Source organism: Aphelocoma coerulescens, unplaced genomic scaffold (genome assembly GCF_041296385.1).
Source record: "Aphelocoma coerulescens isolate FSJ_1873_10779 unplaced genomic scaffold, UR_Acoe_1.0 HiC_scaffold_56, whole genome shotgun sequence".
NCBI classification, from domain to species: domain Eukaryota; kingdom Metazoa; phylum Chordata; class Aves; order Passeriformes; family Corvidae; genus Aphelocoma; species Aphelocoma coerulescens.
In genome coordinates this window covers 657,056-676,677 of record NW_027183905.1, presented here as the reverse complement: position 1 = coordinate 676,677, position 19,622 = coordinate 657,056, and the positions used below count along the sequence as shown (strand labels likewise).

At 55.7% G+C, this 19,622-nt stretch overlaps 1 protein-coding gene across 1 annotated transcript; it reads right to left on the bottom strand.

Moving 5' to 3' along the window:
• Window positions 1-2,184: 2,184 nt before the first annotated feature.
• Window positions 2,185-9,948, bottom strand: LOC138101920 (zinc finger protein 85-like). Its single transcript, XM_068999672.1, is given in 5 exon segments — window positions 2,185-2,529; window positions 2,988-3,084; window positions 3,086-3,261; window positions 9,327-9,456; window positions 9,458-9,948. Coding segments are annotated over 5 exon segments (1,239 nt in total).
• Between the last annotated feature and the right edge of the window lie 9,674 nt (window positions 9,949-19,622).

The following is a 19,622-nucleotide window of genomic DNA, read 5'->3' as shown; positions in this document are numbered from 1 at the left end:
GAGGAATTTTTTTACGTCCCCAAGTAGGAACCCCTTTCCACTCCCCTTCATCCACCAGGTCTTCTCCCTCAGCCTGATGATGAGAGGCCTGGGAGTGCTCTGACTGCTGGGGGACTTCTCTGAGGGATGGAAGGGTGAAACTCCACCAGTCTATTTCCCTTTCCCTTTCTCTAATGATCCTTAGTCTTTCCACTTCCTCCTTAAGCTCGGCCACCAGGGAAAGGAGATCGTTCACCTGTTTGCACCTCAGGCAGGTGTCTTTGACAGTGTCCCCTGGTGCTACTGCCAGGCTCTAACACTCCTCACAGGAAGGGGTCTGGACAGACGTGTCCTTCTGGGAGGGTTCTGTTTGCCTGGGTACACTTTTAGTGGCTGGAGCTTTTGATCGTGTGAGGACCATTGCTGAAAAAACCCAACCAACCAAATCTCAACACAAAAACAAACTACAAACCCCACGGGCAGGAGAACACCCACAGCCCTGCCCTCTGAGACGTGCCACAGCCCTGTTTGCCCGCTCCTGTTCCCTGTGCTCCCCGGAGGCCTTTTTGAATCCAAGCGCCGCTGGCCGAAGGAAACCCCGCCGTACGCGGGCGTGTCACCCCCTTTGCTCTGCCCTCAGAGCTCTTGAGTTGCCAGTGGCTGCAGCCCCTCCCTGTGGCCTCAGGCCTGGCTGGGACCCCAAACTCCATCCCCTCGCTGATTTTGGGGGGGTCATGTGTCCCCCCCAGTCCCACTTTCACTCTGCCCCTGTCCGGCTGCTCCCAGTGTTCCCAGTAAAGCTTCCCAGTTCACCCCGGTCCCGTTTGTTAGGGGGCAGTGGGGAGGGACTTGGGGGGCTGAAACTGGGGGGGGGGACAGAATCTGGGCATGGATCGGGAATGGGGACCCCCCTGTGTTCCCCTCTCATTTCACCCCTCTCTGGGGGGGCTTTGGAAAGCACCTGAACCCCAAGACGGCACTCAGCAAGTCCCAGAAGGGGCCAGGACCCCCCCTAAGAGGAAGGAGCGGGAGAAGGAACAGTGAGAAGAAAGAGGCGGGATGAGGAAGAAGGAGGAGCAGGATCCCTCCCAACTCAATTTGAGTGTCCCATTCCCAGTTTCCCTCAATTAGGGCAGCTCCTGGCAGCTTCTTTCTGGGAGGAATCCCTGAATTTTTGTGGTTTTGGGGTGCAGTTTTGGCAGGGGACAGCTCTGTCTGGCCCTCCCCTCCCTCTTGTGGCCTCAGCTGCCCCCGACACCCTGGGGGTGCTGGGATTTCCTTCCTGGGGACAAGGACGTTCATTCCCTTCCAGGAGCCCAATGCTGGCTGGGGGTCCAGCTCAGGGGGTCCTTGAGCAGCTGCCCCAGAACCTCCGCCAGGGTCTCCCAGCGCAGCCGGAGCCGCTCGGCCTGGGGTCCCCAAAGCCCTCAGCAAGCCCCAAGTCCCTCCCAGGAACCCTCAACTCCCTCAAATCCAGCATCCCCCACATCCCCTGCAAGTTCCCCCCATGGCACTGGCCATGGCCATGTCGCCACACGTCACTGGCCCTGTCCCACCGTGTCCTCACCCATGGCTGTGTCCCCACCATGTTTCCATCCATGTCTTTGTTCCCCACGTCTCCATCCATGCCTATATGCCCCCATGTCCCCACCCATGTCTTAGTTCATTGTCTTTATTTTTACCCCAGTTTCAGGTGTTTTTAGAAGATTAAAAGAAAGGAAAAGAAAACCAAGGCCAAAAGAGAAGGTTTTCCGTGTCTGTTCCAGCTGAGGATCCTTGTGCTCGGGTTGGAGTGAAGAACTTTCTTCTGGGGGGTTTCCACCCCACTGTCTCCAGAATCTTGGTCTTTGCCCCAATCCATCACCATTTGGCTGCAGAAGACGCCCTCGGGCTGGAGAAAATCGAAATCATGGAATCAGTGAGGTGGGAACAAACATCCAGCACCATCCAGAGTTTCTTGATGTCACCTGAAAAAAAGATTGAACACAAAAGGGGAGATTTTTTGGGGTAGAAAGTCAACTAATCTGCTTTCCCCAGTGGACTTAGAGCGTTGGTCTGCGTCCTGATGGATGTCCCTGCCCCGGGTTCATTCATGTGCCCGCAGGGAGCCAGGAAGATGTGGAGCCCCTCAGCCAGGTGTCTTCCCAACATGGATCACCAGGATCATGGATCAGCAGGGCTCTGCCCAACGGGGGTCACTGGGGATCATCTGATGGGGATCCTCCCACGGGGGATGGAGCTGGAGCAGCGCACGAAGCTCTTCCCGCACTCGGGGCACTCACAGGGCCTCTCCCCAGTGTGGGTATGCTGGTGTTTTCTCCCATCAGAGCTTGACCTGAAACTCTTCCCACATTCCAAGCAGGTGTAGGGCTGTTCCCCAGTGTGGATCACCTGGTGCTTGATCAGACCAGAGCTCCAGCTGAAGCTCATCCCACACCCCTCACACTCATAGAACTTTTCTCCAGTGCGGATGTTGCCGTGATTGATAAGGTTGGAGCTCCACCTGAAGCCTTTCCCACATTCCAAGCACTTGTGGGGCTTCTCTCCAGCCTGAGGCTTCTCCACCACCTCCAAGCTCTGGCTGGATCTCTGGCCGCCTTCCCAGCACAGGGAGATTCTTTCCTCCTTGCAGCTCCCTGGGCTGGGTTTGGAGCACCTCCTAGTGTGGGATCTCCAGGGATTTTCCTCCTCCTCTGCTACAGTGGGGATACTGTAACACGCCTATATCAAACCAGGAGTCCCGTGGAAAAGAAATATATATATAGACGGATTCTTGATAGATGTTTCAGAAATGTTTATTTCCCCAGCCGCATGGCCGGGCTCTGCCGAGGAACTGCTACAGTCAGGACCCGAGGGTCCTTGCCCGCGCAGGAAACACAAACCGACCAATGGGGAACGAGGCTGACCAGGGGCAGGGAAACCCCGTGCCTCCCCTCAGGGCTACATGGGGGGGGGAGGAGACCCCGACACTCTCCATGGCTTGGGAATGACAAATCCTTTCCTTAGAGGTGGATGAGTTGGTGTCGGGTCAAGTGAGAGCTCTGTGAGAAGCTCCTCCCGCACTCGGGGCACTCATAGGGCCTCTCCCCAGTGTGGATGTACTGGCAGGTGACAGCTCTGGCTGAAGCTCTTCCCACATTCCAAGCACTCGAAGGGCCATCCTCCAGTGTGGATCTTGTGGTCCTTGATGAGGTGGGAGTTCTTGCTGAAGCTCTGCCCACATTCCAAGAACTTGTAGTGCTGTTCCCCGGGGTGGATCCTGCGATGGGTGACCAGGTCAGGCTTCCATAGGAAGCTCTTCCCACATTCCAAGCATTAGGAGGGATGTTCCTTAGTTTGGATCTCCTGCTGCCGGATCAGGTGGCAGCTCTGGCTGAAGCTCATTCCACGTTCCAAGCACTTGTAGGGTGTCTCAGTTTGAGAGACGATTTAAAAGAGGACACTCTGGAGTGAGTGTCGCCTCCTCTACAGGGTTCCAATAATCCCTTTCCACCAAGAGGAAACGGGTATGAATAGATGAAAGTGAAGAAAACTCCAGCGGTTTGTTAACAAACAGAATGCCCTCAAGGCAAGAAAAAACAGTAAATAACTGCTAGATATTAAATTGTCAGCCCTTACCCCCACACACCCCCTGGGACAAAAGACCCAGAACGCCGGATAAATCCCCGCTCTCCACACGCGGTACAGGACGGCGCCGGCTTCTCCCTCGGGGAAAAACCAGCCCGGGGCTGTTCCGAAGGCGGTGAAAGCCCAGGCTCGGCCGGCGCTGAGCTCCTGCCCAGGGCGGCTCCGCGGGCACGGGCCCGGCAGGCGAAGCAGCGGCGCTGAAGCCCCGGGCTGTTTTCTCTCCCGGCTCGGCCCGGCTCGCAGGGGCTTTGGGCTGCAGCGGCGCCGCTCCGCTCCCGCCGGCGCGGAGCCCCCGGGCTCCGACAGAGCAGCTGCTCAGCTCCCTGCGGGCACCCCGAGGCTCGCCGCTGCAGCCTCTCCGAACCGCGGCAAGGAAAAAATCCTCTCTGTGCCTGCGCCAGAAAAGCTTTTCAGCCAAGCAAAAAGCCTCGGTGGACAGAGAGCGGCGGAAAACCTGGGCAGCGAGGCTTCAAAACGCCCGCGCAGCGAACGAGGAGCCTCTCCCCGCCCCGGCCCCACACAAGGCCTGTCCCAGGCTCCCGGCGCTCAAAGACACAATAACCATGCTCTGGGCACAGACCATCACAGGAACTCATCCAAGGCAATTGTGGATACAATAATCACCTATATATACCCATAAAAGCATGTACTGAACTCTGGACATAGCAATGTGCACGTCGGACAGGAGTGGAGAGGCTGAACGAACACCAGGGGAGATGTGGAATGTATGGACAGAGCAAACCCTCCAAATGCTTTCACCTGATTCCCAGCTTTTCCGTGTTTCAAGGGCTCTGACTGCTGGATTTGAAAGAACTGAGATCTCACCGTGAAAAGCAGAGCAGTCTGGAACCAGACACTGCTCTAGGAGTCAAAGTCTGGAGTTGCCACATCTCACTTTTGAAAATATATTGAATAAAAAAAACCTTGTTGCCCACAATGTTTCCCTCCCCGACCTTCCTAACACGTAACAAAAAGTGATTGATTTCTTTTTAAAGGGTGGAAAAAAAATGGAAAAACCACTGAAAATGTTCCCTCATAAAAAGTCACGTTGAGAAAATACAGAATAATGAAGAGTGTCTAGGAAAACCTGCTGTAATTTCTCAGGATTTTGCCTTGGGGTGTCAGTTCAGAACCCGGCTCTGTCTCCCAGGTGCCCAAGTTCCCGGGCCAGCTCCAAGCAGCCTCTCCCGGCTTTCCAGCCTGGCTTTCCTGGCTCTGCCCCGGGCGGGCACTCGGTGTTTCCGTGCTGCCCCCGCCCCGCTCAGCTCCCCGTGCCCTGCAAAGGCGCCGAGGCTGCGCTCGGTGCCCCTGGGTGCCACTGACCGAGGCAGTGACGAGTCCCGGTGCCCCGGCAGAGCCCTGAGGGACACCCTCGGCCCGGGCCTCCCGCGGGACACGGAGCCACTGCCCACAGGGCCCTGGCACGTCCGTGCGGCCAATTCCTCCTGCCCCGAGCGGCCCGGGCTGCAGCCCCAGCGCTCCGCAGGGCCGGGCTGCGGCTGTCGGGTGCGAGCGTGGCCGAAGCCTCCCAGGGCTCGGGGCACGGCAGAGGCTACAAGGCCACAAGTCCGGGGCTGCTCCGTGCCGGTTCCAGTCTGTCCCTCTGTGGCTGGGGTGCCGGCTGTGGCCCTTTGTGACACGGGCACGGGTCAGGGCCCTCGGTGAGGGCGGGACACTGTGGTGCTGTCACGAATGAAAGTGTTTGAGATCGCTTAAAAAACCAGTGGCAAGGGTATGAGCAAAAGTCAGATTTAACATTAAGCAACAAAGCACAACAAGTTCATTGTCAAGATTCACTCTACTACCTACAGGACAGCTAGGGCACAACAAGGGAGAACAAACAACAACAAAACCAAACAAAATCCAGGCAATCAAAACAGAAATGAGCTGAGAACGCTCTAGAGGGGTGTGGGGGTGTGGGGTGGGTGTTCAGGTGCATGGGACAAAAGACAGTGCGGGCAAGGATAAAAAGGAACACAGCCTAAATGCTTATAAACACTGAAACTTAACAGTATTTTAACTCATAACTCAACTTATACCCTAGGCCTAACAATTCGACAAAGGAACAACACTGAACTTATACCTAACTTATAACTTCACCTTAACAATTCAACAGAGGAATAACCCTTAACAGCATTTAACCTTACTTACAGCTGTAACTTCCAAGTTATACCTAGCAACTTAACAGAAAAACACCACTTAAAAACACTTAGCTTAGACCTTATGTTTCACATCTTAGCCAAAGAACAACACTTAGCAGTGATTAAGTGAGTTTATAATGATAACTGAACCTTACCTACAGGCCTAACTTGGGTATCCAAGGTACTTAAACACCTATGAAAACAGTATTTCTCCCAGATTTGCTATAGCATATGTGCAGGGGCACGCACACAGACAGAAACAGTCAGAGCAAGCAAGGTTCCTGTGAAAAATTCCCCTCAGAGGTCAGTGAAATCCTCACTTTGGCAGCTTTTTCCTCTCCCGCTGGGCACAGGATCAGGCCTCGAGGAGTGAGGGTATCGGCCCAGGACACGTTGGGGTTCGGCGAGCTCCAGGCATAGCAAACCTGAGGGTTTGCTGGCTCTGACAGGCCCCCTCAGAGGGAGATTGCTGGTCACAGCCCACGGTGGCCCAGGAGAACTCAAAGGGTCTCCTTTTGGGCCGCTGTTGAGAGGGTCCCAAGATGTTGCAGTGGGGATTCTGTAACACGATGTGCCAAACAAGGAGTCCCGTGGAAAAGAAATATATATGGACAGATTCTTGGTAGATGTTTTAGAGAGATGTTTATTTCTCCAGCTGCATGGCCGGGATCTGCCAAGGAACTGTTACAATCACGGGACCCAAGGGTCCTTGCCCGCGCAGGGAAACACAACCAATGGGGAACGAGGCTGCCCAGGGGCTTGGGAAACCCCGTCTCTGTCCCCTCAGGGCCCCTCTCCCAGGGCTCCATGGCAGGGGGAGGAAACCCCGACATTTCACCCATTTATTTTTAATAAAAGAGATGTAAAACTTAATATTGAAAACAACTGGATAAACATAACAAGGACAGTTTCAAAACATAACAAAAACAATACAAGCCACCCTCCTGAATGTCCAAACAGATTCTGTGGAACATCTTAAGGCTGACAGAAGGGAGACAGAACTCTCTGAGCATGCTTTGTGGGGAAACTGAGGCAGGAGAGGGTTTAATTTCTTCCCTCCCCCTTTTCATTCCCCACTCGGCATTGGAAAGGGATTTTTGGGGAAACAATTGGCAAAGGTATGGTTTTGTGAGGGAAACCATGGATGAAAAAATGGATTGGGAATACACTGGGGGTAATAGGACATAGGGTAAAAGGGAAAGGTGGGATCAGGAAAGGGAGACTGTAGGGGGGGCTTACAATGGAGATATTGTCTAACATGACTACGATTTTTAGCAGATATACTGCCTTTTACAGGAACACCATCAGGCCCAGTGACCTGCGATGCTTGTAACCCTTTTCTACCTAGTACAATTTTGAATTCCAACACCTCTCCATCTCCCAAGCTTGGGATGCATTTTTCAGGGTTATTCTTTTTAATAGCAGTTCTATGCACGAATATGTCTTGCTGGTTATCACGTCTTGTTATAACACCATAATTTTGTTTAACATTATACCACTTTTATATTCCTAAAACTTCGGCTACTATGATCTTTTCCTTATTCCAAGTGGCTGCTTTTTTCTGTCTCACTCTGTTCTTGCTTTCTCTTTCGGTCGCTCCCGTGTTGGAATTGCTGGAGCTGCTGGGGCTGCCGGGACTGCCGGAGCTGCTCGTGCCTGTGCGTTCTTCCCGGGGTCATGTTCGGGACCGCGCGGGCTGGGCTGCGCCGCTCAGTTCTCCGTGCGTCACCTCCTCTGGTTGCAGCTTCGCTGCCGATGCCTGGGGCTGCGCCCATGTCTCAGCCGGGCCCCCGAGTGATGACTCCCCCGTGCCCTGCTCCAGTGCGCGTTTCGACTGGGCGCGGCTCCGCTCCACCGCCACCACCGCCAGCTGCCGCCCGCGCGCCACCCCTCTCAGTTGGGCGTTCACGGGGCTCACTCCACCTCACGCTGCGCGGGGCCGGGCGGGCACTGCTGGGTCCCACCGCTCCCGACGCGCCTCGCTCCGCCGCTGACACTGCGGCTCGCATGGCTCTGCCCGCGTGCGGGAATTGCCTCGCTGCTGCTCGCAGAGGGCTTGGTCCACATGGCCAAGGCCACCCGGTCCCTGAGGCAGGCTTCCCTTTACCAGGACACAGCTGGCATTGATCAATAGTCTCAGTAATTAAATAATATTCATGAAAATATTCTTCCATCGGCATATATTTTGACTCAAAAATTAACTGTGTCCAAACGGTGTTCCAAAAGTGTTTGGTAAGAATTAAATCCCAAGAAACATAGAAAAAGTTCTTAAACAACCATGCCAGGAAGTGTTTCAGTTCTTTTTGAGCTTGAATCAAGCTAAAATTTACAAATCGTTGTTCAAGAATCTTCTCAAGTTTAAGATAAATGTCCACATGCGTCTCTGAGAGCCAAGAGTCTTCCCATGGTTCATCCATACTTTAGATGTGGAACAGCAAAACAAAAACAAGAAGAGGAATCCAAAGTTTCTAGGGTTTACTCACACAAATCAGTCGCTTAGGGATCGGGGATCGTTCTGCCAGCAACTCTTCACCATTTATTACAGTGGGGATTCTGCAACACGCATGTATCAAATCAGGAGTCCTGTGGAAAAGAAATATATATGGACAGATTCTTGGTAGGTGTTTCAGAGATGTTTATTTCCCCAGCTGCATGGCCGGAGCTTTGCCGAGGAACTCTTATAGTCACGGGACCAGAGGGTCCTTGCCCACGCAGGGAAACACAAAACAACCAATGGGGAACGAGGCTGCCCAGGGGCTTGGGAAACCCCGTCTTTGTCCCCTCAGGGCCCCTCTCCCAGAGCTCCATGGCAGGGGGAGGAGACCCCGACAACAAGAGAGTGGGCTTCAGCCATAACGATGTTTCATCCTGGCCACAGTTTGGGCCAGCACTTTCTCTGAAAGTGGGAGAACAGGAATGCTATGCCATTCAGGCAAGAGGAATCTTTTCCAGGGCTGGTCATAAGGAAAGCAGGAGCTCCTCAGCAATTCCTGGGAGCAGACAGTATTTCTGACAAGCTCAGTAAGAGCTGAGCCCAGGTGCTGTTTTCAAGGCCAAGGCCTAACAAGCATTTCTCAGATCACGCTGCAGCCTGGAAAGGAGGAGAGAGGAATGCACCAGCACACTGGGATCCCAGGGATGTCCATGGCCTGGGGTGATGCTGGAACAATGCCAGGCACCCACCAAAGCCACTCTGTCGCTGCCCCCTGCAGTTGCACACGGGAGAGAAAATTTAACCAAGGGTTCCTGGGATGGGATAAGACTGGGAGAGATCCCTCAGCGAACACCGGCAAGGGCACAACAGACCCAGCCTGGGGACAGGGAGGGAATTTATTACCAACCAAATCCCAGCAGCACAAGGAGAAGGCAAAGAAATCTCTCCAACACCTTCCCCCCACCCGGTGGAGATCACCCGGAACGGGGATCACCAGGGCTCTGCCCAGCGGGGGTCACTGGGGATCATCCAATGCCAATACTCCCATGGGGGATGGAGCTGGAGCAGCGCACGAAGCTCTTCCCGCACTTAAGAAACTCACAGGGCTTCCCTTAGTGGTGGATGCATTGGTGTTTGGTCAAGGCAGAGCTCCTGTAGAAGCTCTTCCCGCACTCAGGACACTCGTAGGGCCTCTCCCCAGTGTGGACGCACTGCTGGGCGATGAGGTGGGAATTTTGCTTGAAGCCCTTCCCACAGTCAGGGCAGCGGAAGGGCCTCTCCTCTCTGAGTCCACTAATGTACGAGTAGATTGAAGCTGGTCTGAAACCTCTTCCCACATTCAGAACACTCGTAGGGCCTCTCGCCAGTGTGGGTGCGCTGGCGGTTTCTCAGGGCAGAGCTGTAGCCAAAGCTCTTCCCACTTTCCAAGCACTCATAGGGCCGTTCCCCAGTGTGGATCACCTGGTGCTGGATCAGCTGGGAGCTCCGGCTGAAGCTCTTCCCACATTCCCCACATTCATGGGGCCATTCCCCAGTGTGGATCCTCTGGTGTGCCCTCAGGTTGGAGTTCCACCTGAAGCCCTTCCCACATTCCAAGCACTTGTGGGGCTTCTCCCCGCCCTGAGGCTTCTCCCCCAGCTCCGAGCTCCGCCTGGGCCTCCGGCCACCTTCTCGGCACAGGGGGGCTCTTTCCTCCTTGGATCTCTCTGGGCTGCGTTTGCAGCCCCTCCTCGTGCGGCATCTCCAGGGCTTTTCCTCCTCGTCCATCCGGCCATGGTTTGGGAATGACAAATCCTGGTTTGGGGGGAGAAACAAGGGGTGAGTGCAGTGGCTTGGGGGTTCCTCCTGCCCAAATCCATCTCAGAAAGTCTCTCGGCTCTTACGTCCATGAAAACCTCCAAGATACTAAAATCCAGCCAAAAAAACCCCAAACACCAAGACACCACCCCAAAACTCAGAAAACCTCAATATCCAGGAAAAAGGCCCTCCAAAATACGAAGATTCTACCCCCACAAAAACCAAACCACCAACATTTAGCTCAACAAACCTCAGAAAGACCAAGGTTCACCCCTCCCCTCCAAAAATCAAGATTCAGCCCAAATGGTGCAGATTCAAACCAAAAACTCCATGATTCAGCCAAAAAATACTCTCCCAGGAGTTCCCTGTCTGTTTTCTCCACTTTGGGCTCCTGATTGTTTCCCCTCTCTTGGCTTCTGGGAGTCCTGCGTATTTTGAGGTTCCCCCCTATCCAGGGCTCCCGCCTTCTCTGGGCTATCAGGGGTCTGGGGAATCCCAGGGTTTCCGCCTTTCTGGGCTCCCCATTTCGGTGTCCAAGGCATCCCTGGTTCCCCTGCTCTCCATCCTCCCCCTCCCTTCAGGCTGCCAGGGGTTCCCCAGCTCCGGGATCGCCCCCCTCTGCTCTTCCCACTCTGTGGCTTTCAGGCTTCCTCCAAACCTGGCTCTGCCAGTCCGTCCCCAAAACCGGTGTCCCTGAAACTGGTGTCCCCCTCACGCCACACTGGCACCAGGTGATCGCCACGTGGTACCAGAGCCTGACCCAGGGAGACCAACCCACACGTGGGGGGAGACCCTGCATCCCCCCACCCACGGCCGGGGCTCTGCTGTGAGCCACCAGCGGGAACCCCCCCAAAAAACCCTCCCAGGGACCACCCAAGATATTTGGGGCAAGCTTCCCCTCCCCGGTCCCCTGCGGAATGCGGGGGGGGCAATGCTCCCGGGGCGGGGGGGCTGCAGATACGGGGAGCGATGGATGCACGTGCTGCCTCCTCTTCCTCCTCCTGTTCCTGCTCCTGCTCCTCCTCTATCCCTCCTCTTCCTCCCACTCCTCCTGCACTTCCTCCTTCTGCTCTTCCTCCTGTCCGTTCTCCCCCTTCTCCTTCATCCCTCCTCCTCCACCCCTGCTCCTCCTCCCCCCAGGCCCAGTGCCCACCCTTGGCCCCCTCCCCCCAAACCCATCGCATCCCGCGGGAGGAGCAGGGATGGAGCTGGGGCCGGTCAGGCTGGGGCAGCGCTGGGCTCTTGGCTGCTCCCAGCTGCTGTGGGGGAAGCCAGGAAGGGGAAAAGAGGGAAGATTGTTGTGTGGAGAAAAAAGTTTGGGGCTTGTGGTCACACTAGCTGGGGACTTGGATCCCTTTGGTCTCACTGCAGGAGCCTGGAGATTTTGGAGGGGGGAATACAGAGATGGGTGGGGGATCCCAAGGGATTTTGGGGACAGGGTGAGGGGTTGTGGGAGGCACTTGCTGGGGGAGAGTCAGGCTGGAGACCCCTGGTCTGGACTCCTGGTCTGGGCATTCCAGCTCCGATTTTCTGCTCTCTTCCTCCCTTTTCCCCACCTCTCTCAATATTTTCCTGTCATCCCCACCACACCCCTGAGACACCCACGTTCACCTGAGTCCCGCTGGCCCCCAGACCTGTGAGCTCCCAGCACCACCAGTACCACCAGTACGGCTCCAGCTGCCAGCACACGCCCCATGGCCAGCGCCGGGCAAGTGCTGTCAGCCCCAAAGCAGCCAGGCTGTGCTGTGGAGGGGTCCCCGCGGCCCCGCCCCACGCGGCACTGGGAGCACCAGTCTGGACCAGTGCGGAGCATGGGTGGGCAGCATCAGAACTCACAAAAGTGGGTCCAGCACAAGCCATTTAGAGCCCCCAAAACTGGAGGAAAGCATCAGGATCCTCCCAAAAAAGGGGTCACCTCCGCCTCCTAAAATGACCAGGAAATCTCCCAGAGCCGTTTATAACCCCCCCAAAACTGGTGGAAAGCAGCAGGATCTACCCTAAAATGGGCTCCCCATGTCCTTCCCTGTGGAGCCGCACTCCAAGTGCAAGAGCCAGGTGTGTCCCCCCTCCCAGTAACACATCCCTCAGGACTGGAGGGTGCCCCAAAACCTCCTCAGGAACCGGATCACCCAAACCTCTTCATCCCAACATGTATTTGTGTCATTCCAGACCCCATCCCAGCCATCCTCCCTCTCCCAAATACAGCCCTGTTCTTAGGGGGCCAGAGCTGCTTCTGGGGGCATTGGTGAGTTCAGGGGATCCTTTATCCCCCTCGTGCAGCTCCAAGCTCCCGAGGGCAAAGCCCTGGTTTCTAGAGCTGCCCCCTTCCCCAGATTTGTCGGGTCTAATACCCAAGTGCGGCAACCCCTTGCCGTGTGGCAGCAGCCGTTGTCAGGACACAGCCCCGGGAACTGCGTTAATGCCTGGCTATTATTGCAACCCTAGGGTATATTACCGTGTCCCACAGCCATAGGGAGGAGGAGGAGAGAAGATCCAGCAGGCAGGAATTGTGCAGCAAAATTGATTTATTTAATTATTTTACAAACTCTTTTATAACTTTTTTCTTCGTAGTCTAATTGGACAAGGATCAGCCACCCCTTGGGGGTGATGGCTAGAATCCTAAGACATCCATTGTCAAAATATTTTTCTACTATACCATAAACAAGACTTTTCAAGGCTGCAGGTGTTCGGTTGTTTACATACTCTGCTACCTCTTCTGTGAGAGAGAAAAGTCTCTCACGGACTTAGAAAATAACAAGAAAATCCTCTCTAGCAGCATTTTTGTATCCACATCCGGCCGTGGCCGGGAGCGACTGAGGACAGGGGAGTTCATAAGGACTCCCCCCGCGCCTCTCGCTGCGCCTAAAAAGGTTTTTAATGTACGGGAGCGATGATCCAGGGTTTCTGGGCTCGGCGGGGCCGAGGTGGCGGCAGCGGGAGCCGCGGGGCCCGGCCCGTGGGGGCGGCCGGGGGTGAAAAGTGCGCGGCGACCCCAGCGCGGTGCCCGAGGGCTGAGCGGAGCTGGTGGGGAACAACCCCCGGAACCCCCCGGTGCCCGAGGGCTGAGCGGAGCTGGTGGGGAACAACCCCCGGAACCCCCCGGTGCCCGAGGGCTGAGCGGAGCTGGTCGGGAACGCCCCGCTCGTCTCCGCCGCTCCAAGCCGCTTTCCCGGCTCCGGCTGCCGCCGCCGCCCGGCCCCGGCGCGGTCCCGCGGGGTCGCCGCTCGAGGCGCAGCTGGAGGGGCTCGATCCGGGCCGCGCCCCGCCCGTCCCTCGCTGCGCCTCCTTCAGTGACACCGAGCGCCGCGGACATCCCGGTGCCGTTTTTCACTCTATTTTACTCCATTCTCTGTATTTTATTCTACTCACCCTCGGCCCGTCCCTCGGTGCAGCTCCTTCAGACGCGGGCGGGGGAGACGCCTCTCGGTGCGGCTCTTTGGTTGTATTTTATTCTTTTCACTGTATTTCCTTTCGTTCCCAGCCCGCCCGTCCCTTCAGGGACCCGGGGCGGCACAAACCCCTCGGGGCGGCTCCAACAGAGCCCCGCCCGCCGCCGCTCCCCGAGGCCTCCCCGCTGCTCCCCGGCCATCGGACACCGCAGGCGGCCCTGACCTGTTCTTCCTCTTCCTCTTCCTCCTCCTCCTGCCGGGATTCAGCCCCCGCCGCCGCCCGGCTCCTTCTGCCGCTCCTGCCCGGCACGAAGCGGCGCTGCCGCTGACGGGGCCGGAGCGCGGCTGCCCCGCGACTGCCCCGCGCCTCAGGGCCGGGCCGGGGAGTGACCGCACGGCTGGGGAGGGACCCCCGCTGCCCAGGGCAGGGACTGACCCCACGTGGAGCTCAGCTGTCATCCTGAAATGAAGGAATCGAACGTGGGCGCTGGCACTTCTGTAACCTCAAGGTGTTCTTTGATACTCGACACTTTAGTTCTGGCAACAGGAAGCCCTTCAGCAGCAATGTCTCTCCCAGCCACTGGTTTCTGGCTCAGACCCAGCTCGGAGCTTGGACAAGAAACCCAAAGTCCCAGCAGAAAATGCTCTGCCGTCACTTTTTTTTCATAGTTATATTTTATTTTATACATGTCTGTGATGACGTATTTAAGAAGGAAATCAAAACCATGCGCAGCTCTCCTGAGGGGTGGCGAGCCAGGGCCATCCCGGCTCCACAAGCGGCCACGTGGCTGCTGCCGTCTCAGCATGGCCAGCGGCAAGCTTTGCCTGCTTGGCCACCTCTAGCCAGCCGTGCTGCAGGCAGAAGGGCAGGGGCGGCGGCAGCGGCTTCTTTTTTGTGCCCCGCTTGAAGAAAGACATTGAATGGCGCCAGTGCTGCGGTGGCCGGCACCGGATGCGCAGTGGTGGGGGGAGGGGGCTACGTGGCCAACAGCGGAGGCATGGCGAGCGATTCCCCAACGCAGAATTTGGACGAAATCGGCCTCTCGGCGCTGTGAAGTCCTGCAGACGTCTTTGAACTGGTGGAATTTGTTGGTAATAGTACTTCCGAGCAGCAGTTTTTTCCTTCTTCGAGAAAGAGGAGCAAGTGAGGACATGTGGTGGAAGGACAGCGCGGCAGCACCAAGGTCAGTGGAAAGAAAGAGGGGCAGGAGGTGCTCCAAGTGTCAGAGTCGAGATCTCTCTGCAAGCCGTGGTGAGGACTGGGATAAAACAAACTGTCTCCCTATAATTCATGAAGTCCATGGGGGGATGCAGAGATCCTCTTGCAGCCCATGTGCAGAACAGGTGCTTGCACCAGAGCAGGTGGATGCCAGAGGAAGCTGTAATCCAGTGGGAGACCCGAACAGAGAGAGAGGGCCTTTTCTTCCAGAGATAGAGGAAGAGGGCCCTTGTTCCAGTCTAGAGCAGCTTATCCTTAAAGACTACACCCCATGGACTAAAATGATCCACACTATGCAGTTTTGGGAAGACTGTTTTGCCTGTGGGAGGGACTCACGTTACAGCAGGTCGGGCAGGACTGCTACTCATGAAATTAGAACCACGCTGGAGAAGTTCATTAAGAACTGTCTCCCGTGGGAAGGACCCCACAGCACAGCAGAAGAAAGAGACTCCCCTCCCTAAGCAAACTGAAGAAAGATTTCGAGTGAGGAACTGACCAAAACCCCCACGCCCTGTTTCCCTGCACTGTTGGTGGGATGGAGGGAGGGGTTGAGGGGAAAAAAGTGTTTTAAAGGCTTATTTTATTCCTCATTATCCTTCTCTGACTGCTAATAATAAATTTACTTTATCCCTTTAAGTTTGAGCCTGTTTAGCCCTTAGAGTGTTTTTTCTTAATCCTTATCTCAACTCATAAGCCCTTTGTTTTTTTCCCCTTCTCTGCTCAGCTGTATCAGAGGACAATGAGTGAATGGTTTTTCGTGGGTGCCTGGTGTTTGGCCAGTGTCAAACCACAACACCAAGGAAATCAATGGAAGTAATGAGGAATTTTGGAACTCTTCCCGCTGCTGTTTCCAGAAGGTCCCGGCCGGGTCCTGCCGGGAGGAGCCTGGGGCAGGGAGGGACCTCAGGGCTTAATTGGGGAGAAAAGTTGAATTGGGGCAAGGAAACTTTAATGGTGGGGAGAAAGTGTGAACGGAGGGGATTTGAATGGGAGGGGATGATTTGAATTGGGCAGAGAAAATGAAGTGGGGGAGGAGCCCCCCAGCCCTCGGCTGTGCCCCGAAGGTGCTGCCAGCGGTTCCCCTGCTCCCACCCCCCGGGCTGGGGGCGTGGAGCTGCCGCTGCTCCCCAGGAATGCCACGGGATAAAAACTCCACTCAAGCTTTTATGTTGCCAGTCACTCCCAATAAGATCCCAGTTGCCCCCAGCATGGTCCCAGTTGTTCCCAGTCATGCCCTGTATGGTTCCTTTCACTCTCAGTCCCTCCCAGTAGGAGTCAGGTACGGCCCCAGTCACTTTCAGTATGAACCCAATCACCCCCAGTCAGTCCCTCTATGATGCCTTTTGCCCCCATCATGGTCCCAGTTGCTCCCAGCATGATCTCAGTAACTTGCAGATACTCCCAGTACTATGCCAGTCACTCCATGTGTGACCCTGTCAGTCCCAGCATGATCCCAGTATGACCCCAGCATGGGCCCAGCTGCTCCCTTGTTACCCCAGTTCTGGTCCCAGTGGGTTCTAGTTCCAGTTTGTCCCAGTCCATCCCAGTCTGTCACATTCTGTCCTGGTCCCTTCCCAGCAGCTGCTGCCGTTTCCCAGATCCTGCCCCCTCCAACCTCCGGAGCTGCCGCTGGACGTCCCCCCAGGATGCTGATGAGGGTCAGGGGCTTAGTGCTGGACTTTGTTTTCCCAGGCTGGGGCTCAGCCTCCACCTGTGGAAGAAGGTGAGGGGGGGTCTCTGGGGGGCCATGTCCTCTCGGAGCCTGTGAGCCCCTCTCAGGCCTCCCCCAACCCCGGCGTCACTCCCTTTTCTCTCTCCCAGAGCTCCTGACCCAGTGTCTCGGGTTGGGTTTGTAACCGGGTGGAAACACCAATTTAGTGTAGTGGTTTGGTCTAAAATACTCATTACTGTTTATCTTCTGTGAGATAAGAATTAGGAGAAATGCAAAGCAGGCACCAAACTTGAAAGAATATAAAGAAGTTTATTAACAGACCTAAAAGAAGGAAAAAAAAAAAAAATTATACCACCTTCAGAACTCTCTTCCTCCCCCCACCTTCCTCCCTTCTTCCACTGACAATGTAAAGACAACCCTTAAGATGTTCAGTCTGTTTACCACTTCCATAATAACCTTGTTCAGTCCATTTAGAAAGAGAAGTCTCTTCTTGCTCGTGCTATGAAAACAGTATCACACCGAGACAGCCACCCACTTCCAAATATTGTTCAGTCCATTTAGGAAGAGGAGTCTCTCTGCTTACGATGTGAGTCCCTTCCCCCGACTTGCAGCTTTTCCCGCAACTGCTTTCGAGGGTCCACTCTTGAAGTTTTTTGGGGTACAATTTTAAGGTTGAGCCGTTCAGAAACAAAAACAGAGGCCCTTCTCCTTCCCTAGGAGCAAAGGGTCTTCCTTATCTTCATCTTTAAGACTGTCTCTGGGAACATCTCTAGGAACTGAGGTTTTCTCCTTGTCCCGTTTGGAGCAAAAGTCCTCATCTGGTTCATCTCTCCCTGTCCAAACTTCTCATGAAATTACAGCTGTGTCAGCATCTGCCTATTGCTTATGAGTTGAACACTCCACCCCCCATATCTTTATGAAATTACAACAGGATACTCTGATATATCATAGCTTCACAATGGAATTTCAGCTTTAAGCCTCTCCTCTCTCTCTCTTCCCTCAGGTTTTCAGCTCTTCACAGCAATAAAAGGGTTAATCTCACCTCGGCCTTGCAGCTTTGCAGCTGGAATGTTGAATTTCTCTTATCGAAGTGGAGGGGGGGGGGAGCCAAGCCGCTCTGGCTGCCCACAGCAAGGCAGCGGGGGGGAGGGGGGGTCCACGGGTGGAACAGGCCCATGGCTCCAGGCTGGCCGTGGCCTGGCCCGGCCTGGCCTGAGCAGGGCCTGGCCGGGCCTGCTGGCCCCTGCACAGGGCCTGCAGCCACCTGTCCCAGCGCCGGAAACGAGAGAGAGCTTGGGGGGGAGTTTGTCTATTCTTAAGTGTGTATCACAGAGGCGGTCACAACTTTACGTGGCTTAAAGAATTGTCCATATTCAACCTGGCCAGCTGATAGGTTCTATCAGGTCCCAGAGGAAGCTGTAAGCACCCCTTAGCAAGGACATCCCTTCCGGGACTATGCTTGCTAACCTATGACAGCCAGCTCGTGCTCCCCCCTGGGAGGGGGCTTTGGGGAACCCCCTTTTTCCTTGGGCCCCCCTGGAATCCCCATTCCTGGGCACTGGGACCCCCCTGAGTCTCCTTCCCCAGCTCCAGGACCCCCCTGCACCTCCTGACCCTGCACCAACACCCCCCTGCCCCCCCTTTCTGGGTATCCACCTCTCCCAACCCCATGATCCCCCTTTTCCCTGACTCTGGGGACCCCTGGACCCCCATTCCCGGCCATCCCAGGGCACCTCAGCCCCAGGCCTCCCTTTGCTGGGAAACCTGAACTGGGCACGGGGCTTTGCAGCTACTCTGGGATTTGTGATCACCTAAAGGGAGCAGAGGGGAGGGGAGGGGAGGGAAGGGGAGGCGAGGCGAGGCGAGGGGAGGAGAGGAGTTGGAGACTGCAGGAAAAATTGGATCTGCTGCTCCCAGAGCTTTCCCCGCTTTGGGCCAAACCCAGCGGGTTCCAGGCAGAGTTTGGCCGCAGGGCCCAGGAGCTCAGCCCAGCCCGGCCCGAGGGTCCTGCAGTGCATGGATGTGGAGGGTCCCAGGGGGGTCCAGGGGGTCCCAGGAGAGGATCCAGGTGAATTCCCTGCTTCCAGTGAGGGATCTGTATTTTAAGAGAGGTGGGTGATGGTGCTGTAAAGGAGCAAACTGCAGAATAAGTCACAGAGAAGTCATTTAAGCAGGGACTACCCATGGTTAATTCCTAAACCCAAAATAAGTCAGTATTTATTTTGAGGGAAAATGATTTCTAGTGGCATTTTGAGGGTCAACAGGATAAATACACAGAAAATAAATACAAAGAAAATACAAAGAGGTGAGACAGGAGTGGAGCTTGCTGGATTGATCCTGGGCAGAGCCCGGGCAGACCCTGCATGAATTTGGCTGCCTGAATGCAGCTCTTGCCCAGGCCCCAGGGGTGGCCCCCTCTGGGTGTCTCTCCCAGCACCACAGGGATGCTCCTGCCCCTTCCCTGGTGCCCCAGGGTTCTGCAAGTGCCTTCTGGGGCCACCCAGACACCTCCCTGGGCCTCTGGAGGCCTCGTGGCATGGTGCAGACAGGGATTGAATCAAAGCTTCCTTGGAAGATGGAGGCAGGACAATATTGCCCATGATCTTCTTTCCAGCTGCCCTCCACACTCCTGCAAATCCTGCTGGGACACTCAGGCTCTCCATTCCGGGGCTCTGGAGCTCCCATGCAAACCCATCCATCACTGTGTCCCCTCTCGCATGGATATCAAGGAAATGACACAGCAATGTCCAGAAAACCTGAACTTGATTAACTTGACTGCTCTAAAAATTTGCAGCTGGGGGGTGACTGGAAGACTACAGGGTGAGAACCTTATGCCTCCAAAAAGGGTCAAGGGTTTGGAACTGGAACAGTCAGGGAAACTTCAGCTTCTGGGGGAAAAGGTGGCTGGGAGCTCTGCGGCTGAGGATGTGGGGCTTCACTAACAATGGGAAAGGAGGGGAGAAGGGGTAAAAATGGAGGTTTAGGAGCCCTAAACGTGGCGTGAGGGGGGTGGGTCATCCCCAAACTGAGCCGAGGGGAGCAGGGATTTGGGAAGACTATGGGAAAGAGGTGGGAGAGGGGGGATAAGAGGAAGGGGGACAATGGGAAAGTGTCCCCACCATTTGAATCCCTGGAGCAATTCTTTGGGGCTTGCGGGGGAGGGGGGATGGATCCGCACTGGAGGGGTCCAAGCCCCCTGCCCATCCCTGGGGGGCTCATGGGGGATTCCCCCACCCAACAGCCAGTGCTGCAGCAGCCGTGGGGCGGGGGGCGGGAGAAATAAGGGACCGGATGGGCACAGAGGAGGAGCGGGAGGAAGAGGAAGAAGAGAGGAGGAGCAGCAGGAAGAGGAGGAGCAGGACGA